The sequence below is a fragment of the Henckelia pumila genome, chromosome 3 (genome assembly GCF_033568475.1).
Source record: "Henckelia pumila isolate YLH828 chromosome 3, ASM3356847v2, whole genome shotgun sequence".
NCBI classification, from domain to species: domain Eukaryota; kingdom Viridiplantae; phylum Streptophyta; class Magnoliopsida; order Lamiales; family Gesneriaceae; genus Henckelia; species Henckelia pumila.
Genome location: NC_133122.1, coordinates 178,602,908 through 178,620,902, shown reverse-complemented (window position 1 = coordinate 178,620,902; position 17,995 = coordinate 178,602,908). Strand labels below are relative to the sequence as shown.

Sequence of the window (17,995 nt, the reverse complement as noted above, 5' to 3'; positions counted from 1 at the left end):
CAAATCGCAGATGGCGCTGCATTCCAGAAATTTCTTCAGTCCAGAGGCTTCAAGCATGGTGAAGACTTCAGTTATTCCTGCGTTGTTTGCCTTAACAACGGAATCAAAGTTGATGGCGAGGCAAGTCTTCTGGATCGACATGATATCTGTAGATAAGAACTCGAGCAAAGAGTAAGCAAGAGCTTGAGAGTAATTCGATGGAGCGTTTAATACAATATGAAAGTTTTTAGCAAAGGTGAAAGATTGATATACGAGTGTAAAGAAGTATATATAGGAACCTATGGGCCATAGGGTGATGTCATGAAAAGTATTTTTGAAATTCAAAAAGTTTTGAAGAGCATAATCACGGCGCCCAATTAATGTCATTTGGTTCAAAGCACCAAGCTGCTAGTACGAAGCCTGTCAGAGACTAGTTAAAGGCGGATGATATGCCAATATTAATGGCAACGTAACAGCTAATCTATTAATGTCATATTGACAACCATTCCCCCTAAACACATGCATACTAACTTAAATCTACTAAGCCAAGAATATTTCGAAAATATGAAAACTTAGCGTCCGGTAGAGGCTTGGTGAATATGTCTGCTGCTTGCTGATCGGTAGAGATGTATTCCAGCCTGATTTCCTTCTTTAAGACATGATCTCGGATAAAGTGATGCCTGACATCAATGTGCTTTGTCCGAGAGTGCATCACTGGATTGTGAGTGATGGCTATGGCACTTGTATTGTCACAGTAGATTGGAGCTTCACTCGACCGAATCCCATAATCATTAAGCTGCTGTTGAATCCAGAGTATTTGAGCACAACAGCTGCCAGCAGCAAGGTATTCTGCTTCGGCGGTCGAGGTAGCAATTGATGTCTGCTTCTTACTTGACCACGAAATTAGTCTATCTCCAAGGAATTGACATGTGCCACTTGTACTTTTGCGATCAATTCTACAACCTGCATAATCTGCATCTGAATAGCCAATAAGATTAAGATTTGAATCTTTGGGATACCAAAGACCCACATTAGTAGTTCCTTTAATATATTTAAGTATTCGTTTGGTAGCAATGAAATGAGATTGCTTAGGTGCGGCTTGAAATCTAGCACATAAACAAACTGAATACATGATATCCGGTCGACTGGCAGTCAAATAGAGCAGTGAACCAATAAGGCCTCGATACATGGTTACCTCGACCGGAATTCCCCCTTCATCTTTATCAAGCTTAATTGATGTACTCATGGGGGTAGATACAGTTGAGCATTGTTCCATTCCAAACTTCTTTACCAATTCCTTGGCATACTTGGACTGATTGATGAATATTCCAGTTTCAAGTTGCTTTACTTGAAGTCCAAGAAAGAAGTTTAGCTCGCCCATCATGCTCATTTCAAACTTCTCCTTCATCAGTTTAGAGAACTTTGAGCACAACTTGGGGTTAGTTGACCCAAATATAATGTCATCAACATAAATTTGTACTAGTAACACATGATCACCTTTTACAAATTTAAACAGGGTCTTATCGACCGTTCCAATTTGGAAATCATGTTCCAGTAAAAATTTTAGCAAAGTGTCATACCAAGCACGCGGTGCTTGTTTTAATCCATAGAGAGCTTTGTCAAGTTTATAGATATATTGAGGATGAGTAGGATTGACAAAACCTGGTGGTTGTTCAACGTACACCTCTTCTTGAAGTAGACCATTGAGGAATGCAGACTTCACATCCATTTGATAAACTTTAAAATTCTTGAAGGCTGCATAAGCAAGAAAGATGCGGATTGCTTCTAGTCTTGCAACTGGCGCGAAAGATTCCTCAAAGTCTATGCCTTCTTCTTGTCTGAATCCTTGAGCAACAAGTCGAGCTTTGTTACGCACAACAGTGCCATGTTCATCGAGCTTGTTACGAAACACCCATCTAGTTCCAATCACATTTTGATTTTTCGGTCGAGGAACTAGATGCCAAACATTGTTGCGGGTGAATTGATTCAACTCTTCTTGCATAGCTTCAATCCAGCTGGCATCTGATAGAGCTTCATCTATTTTCTTGGGCTCTACCTGAGATATGAACGCGGCATACAAGAATTCATTAATCATTTGACCACGTGTTTTTCGAGGAGCAGAAGGGTCACCTATGACCAACCCAGGTGGATGATCTTTGTTCCACCTAAAATAATTCCCTAAAGGGTTGTCATCAATTGGTTGATGAACGTCCTCGTTTACTGGATCATCATTGGCTGGAGGATTGTTATCAACCGGTGGATCCACTTCTGGCCTTGTTTGATCACACCCGGTAGAGGGAACTGGATCATCCTTCTTTGGAGGATATAGATCACTGTCACTCTCTTCCTGTAGATTTGTGTTTTCCAGTCTGTGACTCAGATCATTTATGCTCCCTTGAGTTTGTTCTGTACATAGAGTAGATTCATCAAAAACAACATGAATGGTTTCCTCGACCGTTAGTGATCTTTGATTGAACACTCGATAAGCTCTGCTAACGGCTGAGTAACCAATAAAAGTTCCTTCGTCTGCTTTGGCATCGAAGGCTGTCAAATGGTTTTTGCCATTGTTGTGGATAAAGCATTTGCACCCAAAAATTTTGAAATAAGAAATATCAGGTTTTGTGCCATTCCAGATCTCATATGGAGTTTTGTTAAATCGTTTATTAATCATAGATCTGTTTTGAGTATAGCAAGCTGTGTTAACTGCTTCTGCCCAAAGTCTTTGAGAAACATTTGAATCAGCAATCATAGTTCTGGCTGCTTCTTTTAAAGTACGGTTCCTTCTTTCAGCCACCCCATTTTGCTGTGGGGATCTAGCAGCTGACAACTCATGCTTGATTCCCTGATCATCTAGATAAGTCATAAGAGTGGTGTTTAAAAATTCAGTCCCTCTATCACTCCCGATTCTATCTATCACAGTAGATTGTTCATTTTGCAAGCGTTTAAAAAGCTTAATCAGGTGAGGTGCAGTTTGATCTTTTGAAGAGAGAAAGATGACCCAAGTAAATCGAGAAAAGTCATCTATAACAACAAGAGCATATCTCATTCCCCCTATGCTTCTTACTGGTATAGGACCAAATAGGTCCATGTGAAGTAGGTCTAAACATTTGGAAGAAGACATACACCCTTTATTTTTAAAAGTTGCTCTCACCTGCTTTCCTAGTTGACAAGCAGGACAAACTTTGTCTTTTATAAAATCTCCTTCGGGCAGACCAGAAACCAAATCATGCTTCCTCAAGTTAAAAATGGACTTAAAATTTAGATGATTTAACCGCTTATGCCACAACCAATGTTTATCATGATGAGCAGTAAGACAAGTAGGTGAAGAACTATGTGAGCAAGACCAGTTTACCTTGTAGGTGTTTAGGTCTCGTACACCGGTCATAAGAGTCTCACCTTTGTCATTTTTTATGAGGCAAGTGTGTTTGTGAAACTCGACCGAATGATCATTGTCACATAGTTGACTAATACTTATCAAATTATAGCATAGTTTGTCAACAAGTAACACATCTTTAATAATGATGTTACCATGGATGATCTTACCCTTACCCACGGTTTTACCTTTGGAGTTGTCTCCAAAGCTGATCTTTGGTCCTTTGCACAACACCACTTCTGTTAGAAGTTCTGGATTCCCTGTCATGTGTCGTGAGCAACCGCTATCTAAATACCAGGTAGTGTCCTTGATAGAAGTGGTTTTCTCGCCCGTTTGGACTTTTAGTACCTCCTCAGCTTCTTCTTCGATGTCGGCCATAAGGCATTCCACTTTTTCATCATCGCTGTCATCTGAAGAGCTTCCGGTATTGGAGTTGTCAGAGTCAGACTCAGCCCACTTGTTTTTGCTTTCGTCTGCTACTAGAACCCTTTGGTCTCTTCCTTTTCTAAACGTCCTTTTATCCTCCTTACCCCTTCTTCTTTCGGAGAATTGCTTCTGATCATTGTTCTTAGGCTTGGTGCAGTCTGCAATGAAGTGGCCTGGCTTTCCACAGTTAAAACAAGTAGGACCATCGTTTGTATGGTCCGATTTATGATATTTTTTAAATTTAGAATTGTTTTTACGCATAAATTTACCAAATTTCTTGACAAAGAGTGTCATGGCTTCATTGCTGATTTGCTCAGCTGATCTCTTTGGAGGTTCCTCGACCGGTGGACGTATCACGGTTGAGGTTAAGGCCTTGGTTGGTTGAGATGTAGATGGTTCATCTTCTGTTCTCATGTTGAGCTCGAACTCGTATGCTTTGAGATCTGCAAAGAGATCATGCAGTTCAACCTTGCTCAAGTCTTTTGACTCTCTCATGGCCACTGTCTTGATCTCCCATTCTTTGGGCAGAGCTCTCATAACCTTCACAGCAATTTCACGGTTAGTATAAGTTTTACCTAAAGCTATAAGATCACAGATGATACTACTGAACCGTTCATCAAATTCAGCCATGGTTTCCCCTGGCTTCATTTTGGCGTTGTCATATTTTTGAATGGCCAGAGTGAGCTTGTTTTCCTTTGTCTGGTCATTCCCTTCACACAGCTGAGTGAGCTTCTCCCAAATCTCCTTTGCTGTGGAACATGACTTGATTTTGCTGAACATATTCTTGTCCAGTGTTTTGTATAGGATGTCCCGGGCCACATTGTCAAGATTGGCCTTCTTTTTGTCCTCAGTGGTCCACTCAGCTCTTGGTTTCTCAATCATTTGTCCTGCACCATCGGCTAGAGCTGGGTTGACCTTCATAATTTTGACAGGACCGTCTGTTATGACATATAGCATGTCATCATCCTGTGCTGCAAGATGTGCCTGCATGCGAATTTTCCAATCATCATACTCTTCTTTAGAAAACATAGGAATTCTGTTGAAAGAAGTCATGATTTGAAAACTTCAGATCAGCAGTTGAGAAAGGAACCCGCTCTGATACCACTTGTTGGGATCGGTTCAGAGGGTAGAGGGGGGGTGAATACACTCTGAAACTTTTCTTTTTCTTCTTTAAAATGATCAAGTGAGGTTTAGTTCACTTAATCAGTTTTCTCAACTTCTAAAACGTTTTGAACAACTTAAATAGTGCGGAAATAGTTCAGAGGTTTTAGTGATGCAAAGTTTATAATGCAATGTATGAGCAGGATGTAAGGTAAATGGCAGTAAATGCTAAAGCACGATTTTATGGAAGTTCGAAGGCTTAATCCTTCTACGTCTCCCCTTCTTCCACTTAGGAAGGAATTCACTAGAAGACTTTGGTTATTACAACGTCTTGTAATACACCCACTTCAGACTTAGGACTTATCCAATGCCTAATCCGAAACTCCTAGATTTACACAGATAAGATTCTCAGTTCTTATCAGACTGGTGGAAGCTTTCAGAGCAGCTTCAAGTCTCTTCAACACTGAGTATAGTTGAGTTGAGCTTCTCAGACTGCAGAGCGGTCGAGAGGCTTGAAAACCCTAGGATGATCCTTGACGATCAGATGTGTGAACTGTAGGCGAGGGTTTATTTGAGCAGCAGATGAATGATCTTGTAAGTGTGCTCAAGTATATCAGATGAGGACTTCTGATATTATTCAAGTGATTGAAATTTTTCTGAGTTGCTTGTCTCTCTTCGTTGTCTCGTATCACTTGTTGTTGTTCTTGTTGTGTACGTTTTTCTGAGCAATCTTCCCTTTATATAGGTCAATCATCAACGTCTTTATTTTGAACGTTCTGATGCTGCATTGAATGCACATTTAATGCTCATAAATGCATTGATGATTCTGCATGAGGATCGTACACTGCAGACAACTTCCAGGGTCCAAAACTGGAATAAACGGTCGAATGCTTTATCTGCAGTCATTCTGTGTTTTCGCCATTTTGGTACAACCTGTTGTCTTGATTTGCAGGAGTCAACAAATCTTCTGAAACGCCGGTTCTGCTTTTAATAAAAGATCCTGCAAAGAACATCTTGTCACAGGTACTTGTCTCGAGATATCTAGATAGGCAGTTGGCATTCTACCGGTAGAGATATTTGTCCTCTGCTGGTTTAAATAACCAGTCGATAGGCTTGTGACTTCAACCGGTCGAGAGATAAAGGCGGTTGACAAGCTTCCGGTAGATAGATTTATCCTCTGCTGGTTTTGATAGCCAGTCGATAGGCTTGTGACTTCAGCCGGTCGAGAGCAAAGGCGGTTGACAAGCTTCCGGTAGAAGTTGTAGTAGATTCCTGAAATACAATGGTTGGCAGCACATTCCTATACAATGAGTTGTTGTTTGTTATCACCAAAATATCGGATTCAACACCTAGTCAATTATTATTCCTACGATTTAACAAATTCAACAGCAGAAAATATTAATCATAGTTGCTTCGCAAATCAGAGGTTTCAAACAATTACGGATTTGAATTCTAATTTAGCATTCGACTGTATAATGAAATCCTAAGATGGCCAATCTAAAAATCTCATACACAAGCATATCAATCAATTCAGAATAATTCTTGATACTTGATAAAAATCAAACAATGAAAATCTGAATCTCACAAGATAAATAAATTCAAGGGTTCGTCTTCCTCAACCAAGAATAAAAACAAGAAGAATTAAAATCTAAGAACAAGAAAGATAAAACCTAGCCGCCAGATTGTTCTTCGCGTTCCAAGCCGTCAAGAGTTCTTCAGAATCATCCTTTTTCCTCTAAAATTTGAGATATCTATTTTAATTAAGGCTAGAGTCCTTAATAATAAAAATTCCTAAATTACAGAATTTTTCCCGAACAGCACGTCTCGCTCGATCCGTAAGATGTTGCGGATCGAGCGAGCAAAAATTCCGAACCTACTATTTTCATATTTTTTGGGATGGATCGATCCGCAAGATGTTGCGGATCGAGCGAGCAACTTTTCTCCCAGCAAGCAGCGATTTTGCAAAATTCATATCCGGAGATCTAGCCGTCGGATTGAGCTGAAATTTGGACAGCTGCTTCAAAATATCTTGAAATTTATTCTGGATGGTGGAGATCAGATTTTGACTTCTATAAAATTAAATATGATTTTTGGATCATTGCTGCTCCGTAATTCATTCTCGCGCAAAAGCTTTTCCATCTTTTCCTCGACAAAACGCTACGTCCTATACAATAAACATGGGAGAATGTAATGTAGATGCGATACATGAAATATGAACACAATGCTTAATTAAAACACATAAATGCATGCAAAACAACAACACAATGATATTAAAATATGCAACACAAACATGCCCATCAACGGTTTTCCGATATTTTGGTATTTTTCCCCACCCCTACTTGAAACAAAGCATTTGTGAGAGTCTCGAACATATATATTATTTAATCGCGACACATATGTAATTAAAAGACTATAGTTGATGGAAAAAAGAAGATACACTCAGATATGATAAAACGAAAATAGCCTAATGTCACGGATTTGGTCCTTCTAAGTTCACGTACGATTTTCTTATAAAACGAAAATGCGGGCTGACCTGTCTAACCCACAACCCACTTTGGTTGGATAGGAGTAGGATAGAGGATTTTCAATCCACCAAAATGGCGGGCCGACTCATCCCAACATGGGTTGGCTTGTCTAACAACTATACTTATAAGATATGACAGAATTGAACATTTTTCAATCGTACAAAAGAGTAGAATACCGTTTGGTGAGAGGATAACAATGAGTGTATTGGTCTAATCTAATGTTTACTCAAGTTCTATTATAATTAGAGTTAAAAAAAAAATTATGTTATCCAACTTTTAATTCAACATGATAATTTACATAAAAATAATAAAATAAAATTGCAAACCGATTGCGACCATCAAAACAGCTAAAAATCGCAAAACTAATTCTACATGTAAACAACAATTAATTTTTAAAACAATTAATCCACCGTATATGACAATTCGATTTAATTATATATATATATATATATATATAAATATATATAACTACAAAACCATATCGTGATGACCCTTACTCGCAACCTATGATGGGTTGCAACTACAAAAACATATCGTCGTGATGACCCTTACTCGTAACCTGTGGTGGGTTGCATTGAGGTTTTGGCGGACCGGGTTTTTTGACAAATGTAACAATAAGATACCTATATTTCGTATACAAGACAAAAATAAGTCAAGATCTTGAAGTCCAAGCTCTCCATAGATATAAGAAATTCGATATAAACGAGGCATATATGCTTGTGCATATATACGCATTAGCGTAGTAGTAGGATTGAGGATCAAAGAGAAGCCAATCACCATTCACCACATCAGGCACAAAAGTGATATGAATATTAATATAAATGAACTCTAATTAAAAATCTATCTATTCATTAAATGTAAAACTGAAAAGATTTCAAACGACAACAGCCGCACGTCCCGAGCCAGCCTTATTAAAAAAGAGAAAGACAAAAAGAGTAGGAAAGATAAATGTTATATTTTGTTGTTAGGATTAGGATACACGTACATACATACTAAAGAAAGAAAGAAAATATATAGCTTGACCAAATGTAAAATGTGCAAGTACAAGATATGAAAAAAATCAATCAAATATGTAAAAGATTCAACCTTTCTCCCTCTTTATATTTGGTCTTGGTTGTATAGTCCCATTCTTCCAAATTTGTAGGCGAGTCATTTGCTACCTCTCATCTCACTAGCTACACTTGCCATTTGTTCTTTCTTTCTTTCTTTCTTGCTTGTTATATATTATGGCCAAAGGAAGTGGACTCTCCTTTGATCCAGATCACCTTTCTTTGTATCCTTTCCTTCAACCCAACAAAACCCATCACCACCATTTCTTGCATCACAACACACACTCTTTTTCTTCTTCTTCTTCTTCATCGTCATTCATGGACCGGGGCCATTCGTCGTCTCCGCCGCATCCCACCACTATCCAGTTCCCTGTAAATCTTAACTCATGCGCCGATCATCATCATCATGATAGTCGGGAAGGGAAGAGGAAGATCATTGATGAGATGGATTTCTTTTCCGACAAGAAAGGCTGCGCCGCCGCCGCATCAGCGGATGATCGTCTTGTTCGAGAGGAGAACAATAGAGTCTTGGATTTCAACGTTAACGTATGTTGGAAGAAAAATAAACAGTTTTTTTGGTACAAAGTGTATGCTTTGTTTTTTTTTTTTTTTTTTTGTCGTTTGACGATTCGAACTCGTTTTTATGGTGCTGAATTATTGGTTTTTTTGATCAGTTATTGATTTGTTTTGAATTTATTACACAGACTGGTTTGCATCTTCTTACTGCTGGGAATACTGGCAGTGACGAGTCTATAGTGGACGATGGTATATCTCCCAACTCGGAGGACAAGAAAGCTAAAACCAGTGAGGTATGAGACCAAAAATCTGAAAATAATGATATCTATGGCACAAAATTTATGATTTTTTTGGTCGTCGAATCTTTGAATATCGATCGTTACAATGAAACACTTGATTCTGTCACTCTGGCAACAGGTGACAGTTCTACAAGCCAAGCTAGAAAGAATGAATTCGGAGAATCTCCGGTTGAAGGACATGTTAAATCAAGTGACAAACAATTACAATGGCCTTCAGATGCAAATGATTACACTTATGCAACAAAAGCCAATTGATCACAACGGAGGTTCTACAGAGGAACACAAGAATGGGAATGGACTGATGGTGCCTAGACAGTTCATGGATCTCGGGTTGGCGGTCACCAACGACACGTACGAGGCATCCTTGTCGTCATCCGAGGGGAGGATCGGCCGCGATCCTCCGCCGGAGAGTGATAAGGAAATGGGAGGAGGAGGAGGAGGAGGAGGAGAGGATCAAAGTGTTGAGAACAAGGTTGCTAGGCTAACCCCCTCCCCTAAAAGTGTCGATCAAGCTACCGAGGCTACTATGAGGAAGGCTCGTGTTTCAGTCCGGGCTCGATCCGAGGCTCCTATGGTATGTATATGCAACACTCGATTCAATAATAGTGTCTTTCTAGAATCTATATCAGGCTGGCAAAATCTGTTGAAACATAAAAATTAGTATATCTCACTTCCCACTATTTCGAATTTTCGCTGACACGCCGAGCTTCCGTGATCCAACATCCGGCTTACACATGAGTCCTCTGCTCATATAAATCGTAAAGAATTCATAAACTTGACCTTTGGGATGATTGACAATGTAGTCTAGCGTAAAATTCAATGATTTTAATTATCATCAAGATGTGTCCGAATCAAAATTTGTCAGCATCCCAAACTTATCTTTCACATTCAATAAAACGCTGCCTAAGATGGTCCAGGACCGCGCCTAATCACGCGTTCTGGCAAGACTTTGTTCATTAGCAAACTTGAATCAGCTGCCTTAAGTACCACTGCATATATGTAATACATGACGACTATGACTTAATAATTGAATCCCAAACTACATAGTTCTATTAGATTGTAAGACAACGCCTCATCACGCGTTCTGTTCATTCATTCGACTTCTCTCGGATAAAGATTGATTTCCATTTCTGTTTGTTTTTGTCATTTTAAATTGCATATAGTAAAATGGTTTTTTGGTTTGAATGTTTGAGTAGATCACTGATGGATGTCAATGGCGAAAATACGGGCAGAAAATGGCCAAGGGAAACCCCTGCCCTCGAGCATACTATCGTTGCACCATGGCCGCAGGTTGCCCTGTACGAAAACAAGTAATGCTTGCTTCTTCATCTCCCTTTAAATAAGATTTGTTCCTGTGTATCCTTGGTCTCATTTCATGTTCCATGACATGCTTCTAGGTCCAAAGATGCGCGGATGATAGAAGTATCCTGATTACAACATATGAAGGCAACCACAACCACCCGTTGCCACCGGCCGCGATGGCTATGGCCTCAACAACATCATCAGCAGCAAGAATGCTACTCTCGGGTTCAATGCCTAGTGCCGATGGCTTGATAAACCCGAATTTTTTGGCAAGAACTCTCCTTCCTTGCTCCTCGAACATGGCAACTATATCTGCATCCGCGCCCTTTCCGACGGTTACATTAGACCTCACACAATCCCCTAATCCATTCCCAAGGACGCCTTCGAACCAATTCTCGATCCCATTTCCAAGTCCACCTCAGAACATGGCTGGAAATGGGAATCCGGCTGCTTCACTTCTGCCACAAATATTAGGCCAAGCTTTATACAACCAGTCCAAGTTTTCGGGCCTACAAATGTCGCAAGATCTTGAAGGGGCTCATCAAATTTCTTCTTCGCTTCAAGTGATGCCGCATCAAGGGCAGCAAACACAGTTGACAGAGAGTGTAAATGCTATCGCAAATGATCCGAATTTCACTGCTGCATTGGCTGCTGCCATTTCTTCGATTATCGGCGGCCCGTATCAAGAAAATGGGAGTAGCATTAATGCCGATACTAATGGCAACGGCAACAACAAAATCAGCTCATCGGGTAATTTTCCAGTCAACTGATGATTCAGAGCACTGGAGTTTTGAAATAAACACTTCATCTTCTTATATATTTTTTGAATTTTTTTTTAGGGTTTTATTTTATTTTATTTTATTTTTTTCCTTTTCTTTTTTTTTTTTTGGATTTTGTTTTGTTTTTTTTTACAGATAGATAGGTATAATCATATAATACAATATTCTTTGTTTCATGTTTCGAATAATTATTGAAAGGGTGAATTGGTGTTCAGTCCCTAAATCCAAAAACAAATTAAGAATCAGTCCCTTGTCAGAAAAAATTTGTTTGCACTCTCTGGACCCACATTATTTTTTTCGAATAAAATTAAGTACAAAACATTGAAAATATGGTATAAATACAAGATATTTGAGCACTAATTGTTCAAAATCGAGTAAAAAAATACAATTTTGAGTATAAAATCTAAACATCTTTATTAATGTGAACTTGCAACATAGTTTGAGTACTCAAAAATCATATATTTGTATCAGATCTAACACATTGGGTAATCAAAAATCACATATGCGTACCATATTTTCAATGTTTTGTACCGATTTTCATCCAAATAAGATAAATTTGTTATTAATATCAATATTTTTTAGTACTCGAAAATCATATATTTATACTAGATCTAACACATTTGATACTCAAATATCATGTATTTGTACCATATTTTTCATGTTTTGTACTAAATTTCATCCGAAACAAAACATGTGGGCCCAGGGAGTTTAAACAAAGTTTTTTTCTGACAGAGACTGATTACCAATTTAAGTTTAGATTTGGAGACTGAATTATAAATTACCGTTATTGAAAGCCAAATTGTTATTCAATGTAGACATGGACTCTATAGAAAAATAATGGACTCTATAGAAAAATAATGGAGAAGAGAGTGTTTCTTTTTGTATGGATTCGGAAAAGTTTTTTTTTTTTTTAATGATGTGGAAAATTGTAATCGTTATTTTTCGATATGCACTAGATAAATCTTAAATTACCGCAGTAGCATGCAAACTGCGCTGGTTAGATAAATCGACTAACATGCTAGTCTAATAAGGTGTTGATAAGGATAATCGAACTCAAGTGCTCACTTGCTCCATTAATTAAGACATCCCATTGAGACCGAAAAAGTCTTCTTTCATTTTTTTTATTACGTGAAATTTGTAGTCGTTATCTTTCGGTTTCCACTAGATAAACCTTTAATTAACACAGTAGCATGCAAAACCATATTAGTCCAATAAAATATTGATATGAATAATCAAAATCAAGTGCTCACTTACTTCATAAATTGAGGCATCCCATCGGAGCCGGATGAGTCTTTTCTCTTTACTTGTCAACGCTCTCGCCTCTTTGTATTATTTATGCTTAAAGACAAAATTAATAGCGTAAAATGAGATGAAAATCAGTTGAGGCAATTTCTTAGATTAATTTTTTATTACATTTGAAAAAATTAAGAAGATTTTTCAAACGCGGACAAAGTTTTAATTTCAACAAAAAATTTGAAGATTTATTCTTTTCTTAAAAAAACAAGGATTTCTGTTTGTCTCTTCACTTGCTAAATTCGTCGTATTGTTTATGGTTGCCATTCTTTTGAGGTCATATTCATCCCAAAGTCAAGAAAGGAGTCCATGAAGAAGATTTTTTTATTTGTCGTGTCATTTGAATTTGTTTTCTAGCCTTTTGGCCCACAATTATGAATAAGATTGCTTCGAGAAAGAAAGGTAATATAATGTCATATAAAAATAAAAATTATAGAAACAGACAAAAAAAAGGCCTCATTACTGATCATGATGAGGCCTTGTTTGTGTTTGATAATTCATTCCTTTTTATCCAAAACATTATTCTATATTTTAAATGTATATTATTCCAATGGTAATTTTGATGTTTTCTAAATAAAATCAATATATATATATGAGAAATTTTCAGTTGTCCAACCATGTTTTTTCACTTGGTCCGCGACTACTAAAACCCAGTAGAGGGTTTTAATGGTTTTTTTTTTTTTTCGCATCACTAAAACTACTACCGGATTTTAGTGGTCGCAGACCAAATGGAAAAACATGGTTGGACATCTAAAAATATATATATATATATATATATATATATACACATTCAAATGATCCAAAATATTTGCCCAAATCTCCTTGGGTCAGAATTTTGCAGCGTTGAATGAGAGTCGAAGTGGGCTGTAAACGAACCGTTTAAACGAAAAACTCCTTGGGCTTGTTTGGTTCTGGTTTTGAGATTTGGGCAAATATTTTGGATCATTTGAATATATATATATATATATATCAAAATCAGAACCAAACAAGCCCAAGGAGTTTTTCGTTTAAACGGCTCGTTTACAGCCCACTTCGACTCTCATTCAATTGAACGCCGCAAAATTCTGACGCATCAAATCAAATTTTCAGTGTCTTTAGATTTATAAAAATTAGAATCGGAATCGAATTGAAATTACATTTTGATGATTGATAAGAATTTAAAATATAGGTAGTGTTTGGGAGAACACATTTTGAAATTTTGTTAAGAAAAAATTTAGAAGTACTTTTTAGAAGCTCTCTCAAATAATATCATAATAGTGTGAATTGATAATATAATTCTTTATATAAATGATATTAATTTGTAAAATTCGCAAAGAAAACTTGAAGTTTATGACTAAATTACATAAATATAATTTTTAAAAAATTTATTATAATTTCTAAAACTCAAATCCTATTAAATCACACGAAATTCGATCAATTTCATAATATTAACATGATAACAGTGTTTGGATGTCTAAAAAATAAAATTTGGAATTAGATTGGATTTTGAATTGGAATTGAATTTTAAATCCATGGATGAAATTGAAATTCATTTTAGTATTTGACAAAAAGTTAAAATATATTTTATAATTTAGTAGCATATATATTTTGGATAAATGATATTTTGTAAACAAAAAATTGATGAAAACTTAAAATTTATAAGTATATACATTTATTATTCAAAAAAAATTAATTTATTGTTTTTATAAACTCAAATCTCATGGAATCCAACCAAATTAATTTGTTAGGATTTCACTTAGTTAAATAAAATCTCATCGAATACCAATCTTGCATTTGAATATGTTGAATCTGACTTTTGGTGATAACAAAACAATATATCATTGTTAGTATGACCGCCATTCATATGTATAAGCAAGAAAAACGTCTAGCGAAAGATGTCAACCGATCTAAACATGTCAACCGACTGAAAGATATCAACTGACTTACAGATATCAACCGAACTCTTGGATATCAACTGATTCTCAGATATCAGCCAACTCAATGGAGGACCAGCCGATCTCAGATATCAGCCGACTCACTGGTCCTCAGACTTCAACCGACTTGAAGATATCGTCTGATACTTATTATCAGATCAATTGATGTCAACCAAGATACAAGTTTCAAGATCGTCTACCGATTTCATAAGACACAAAAAATTTGTAACGAATATTTGACAAGACAACTTAAATGCGAAAGGACAAAGCATTTAAGGAGCCGCCTGACAAAGCTCGAAAGGCCGTTAATAACATTTATTATGAATACATATTGAATGAACATTAAGGAAACCTCAAGTACAGATATTTTGAAGACGAACAGACTTCACTCCACAAAAAGAGAAATATTGTCTGGTGTATATCTGTCTGAAAAGATGTTTCTTACCGTTGACACAAAGGGATAGAGACGTTGAAAATCGAGATATATGTACTCGATTTATATGAAGCAGAAGTAAGAGACACTATCGTATTATCTGAAATAGACGAGCACTCAATACCTCTCCAACAACTTATTGCTTATTCAACCCTTCACTTAAACAGAAGCACGTCTGATCTTCTATGAGATCCTTCCATGGGTTACTCAAATCCAAGCTGTTGTTTCAAAAACACTTACTACATTCCAAGGATTTGAGATTCTAAGCTTTTAGAAGCTTTGTCATTCATCATCTACCGAAGAAGTTTGATAAGAACTTAGGAATCTTATCATTGTACATCTAGGAGTTCTATTTTAGGCAGTAATAAGTCCTAACTTGGATCGGGTGTAATACAAGATATTGTAATAGCCAAAATCTTCTAGTATATCCTTCCCGTGAGGAAAAAAGGGTGACGTAGGAGATTGATCTCTGAACATCCATAAATTAAACAATTCTGTGCTCATCTACATTATTGCATCACATCATATTTTCACTATTGCCACCTAGTTTAATGAGAGTCGTTTTTCGCACTATTTTAGTAGCTCTTATTAATCTAGGAAGCTGATAAATCGATTAAGTAAACTAACATTTGCTTAACCTTATCACGTTAAAGCATAAAATTTTTAAAGTGTGTACCCTCCCACCCTCTGCACACACTATCCAACAGAATCCTATTTTGCCAAACACTAAAATACTATTTTCAATTCCAAATCTCATCACATTCAGTCTAATTTCATGATTCCAAACACACTTAATTTAGTTGAATGAAATTTCATGAAAATTCATCATATATCAATCCCATTTCATAATCTATAGTTATTTTCTCAACCATACCAAACATAAACGTGAGTTTCATAGTATAATTAATGACAATTTTTTTAAACTATTATTGTTGATAGATTGTTAACATAAGTTCATAACTAATAGAAATCATTAACAAAAACCACACACTACGTACCTTAGATTGTTGTCGGATCCTTCAAAATGTGTGGATTTCAATCAATTCCATCCTCTTTACGAAATCCCCAAAATTTAGCTTAATGGTAGAGAATTATCAAAATCCATATATACAACTCTCAAAGATTTAACATGAGTCGATGTAGGATATTTAACACACTCTTTAAAGCCCAAGAATAACATTTGGAGCGTGAAATTTACAAGACTTAAATAGTTGGTCTATTAGGGTAGTCCAACATGAAACGGTAGATCTGAGATCCGATATCATGTTAAGATTATGAACTTGAATCTAATTCAACCGCTGAAAATGCAAAAGCTAGCTCAAAGGAGTCCAAGATTATGCAAATCTATATACACAACTCCCAAAACTTTTCAGACGATATGATATCTACTTTCACTAAAAATACATAATGGGTTCTATCAATATTGGAATAATATTTTGGGACAATGTGTCAAGAAAATTATACATTAATGTTAGAACATCTCCAACCCAACACTATATAACGTGAAACGCTCAAATAATGTTGGGTTTTTTTTCTCCAACTCTGTGCTAGGTTGGTGCAATAGTACTGTAACAGCACTATCTAGTATATTGAAGTTAGGTTTCGTTTTTTATTTCATTTATTAATTATAATTGTTATGGCTTTGTTTTATTAATTTTTTATTTATTTAATTATTGTAATTGTTAATGTAATGAATTTTAATTTTAATAATAATTATTATAATTATTGTTATGCCACTTTATTATTCTGTAAATTTAGCCTTTTATTTAAATTAAATTTATTTAATAAATATTTAAATTAATTATTGTTTCATAACTGTATATTTGTAATTGCTTAAAAAATAAACTTTCAATTAGTTGAAATATTATATAAACTATATAAAAAATTATTATACATTTCAATTTAATATTTAAATTTTAAAATAAATATTTTTAAAAAATTGAATAAGAAATTTAAGATAAGTAATTATTTTAATCAATTTTCAATAGAAATTAACTAAAGAAAAAATTAATGTAGTGATATTTTATTTAAAATGGTAATCAATATTTTGCGAAATAAATTATTTATTGTAAATAAATAATGATGAATATTTTAAGAATATATCTGTTAGTGTAAAGCTTAAAATTGATGAGTTGTAGATGAATTTTATATTTAGTATAGAAATTATACAATTTTGAAGTTAGTGTTGCACTGAGAAGACCTTAGATCCAACACAATAAAATTTTGGAATGCTGAATTATTATTATTATTATTATTATTATTTTAAAATATATTTCCATAAACAACTTATAAAAATTATATTTACTTTTTACTGCATCCATGGTGCATGGCACAGGAAATTGGGAATATTTCATGCTATGACTACCTCAAGCTAGTATTCTAAGGCTGCGTTTATTTACTTTGATAAATGAAGGATTACATAATTAATACCGACTAATCTTATGTTTACTTGCAAAATTGAAAATGAGTATAAATCTTTCGGCCCGATAATGATAGGATTCACAGATGATTTTTAGTCCTAAATTTTTCATGGAATTATAAATTTTTACAAGATGAGAGAGTCAAAAAAAATTTAATCCATCCAACTAAACATATTATTATTTATCCATAATCAATCTATATCCCATCAAATTATCTTAATAATTATACTTTAATCTATCCTTGCTCAATCTCATCATTTAAAGTAAACACATCCTAATAATGGTAGATCAATGGTGGATATTTACCAACTACTATGAAGTTTACTTAAACGCAAAAATTTTTGTAAGATTATCTTACAGGTAAATTTTGCATGTCTTTCAGTACTTGATCTGATCCATGAAAAAAAAAATATTTTTTATATCAGATATATTACTTTTCAGTACATATATTGATCGAACGATTGACATATCTCATAAATAAATATCCGTGATATTGTCTCAGAAAATACATGTCATCACTTAAAATTTGAATAGACTTCACATGAATTGATACATATGAAAGCCCAGCTAATTTGGGGAAGGACTTG

General features: G+C 35.4%; 1 protein-coding gene across 2 annotated transcripts in view; it reads left to right on the top strand.

The window, feature by feature from the left end:
- Positions 1 to 8,538: 8,538 nt before the first annotated feature.
- The window catches only part of LOC140887517 (WRKY transcription factor 6-like), a 40,488-nt gene continuing 31,031 nt past the window's right edge, over positions 8,539 to 17,995 (top strand). Inside the window, exons 1-5 of one of the 2 annotated variants that reach the window (XR_012151912.1) lie at positions 8,539 to 8,999; positions 9,158 to 9,262; positions 9,387 to 9,842; positions 10,465 to 10,578; positions 10,666 to 11,492. Coding sequence is in view for 1 of the 2 variants with exons in the window: in XM_073294783.1 (XP_073150884.1) it covers positions 8,631 to 8,999; positions 9,158 to 9,262; positions 9,387 to 9,842; positions 10,465 to 10,578; positions 10,666 to 11,340 (1,719 nt within the window). In the remaining variant the exon portion in view is untranslated. Of the gene's footprint in view, positions 9,000 to 9,157; positions 9,263 to 9,386; positions 9,843 to 10,464; positions 10,579 to 10,665; positions 11,554 to 17,995 lie in introns of those variants that run through there. The other variant, XM_073294783.1, reaches the window with a different exon arrangement.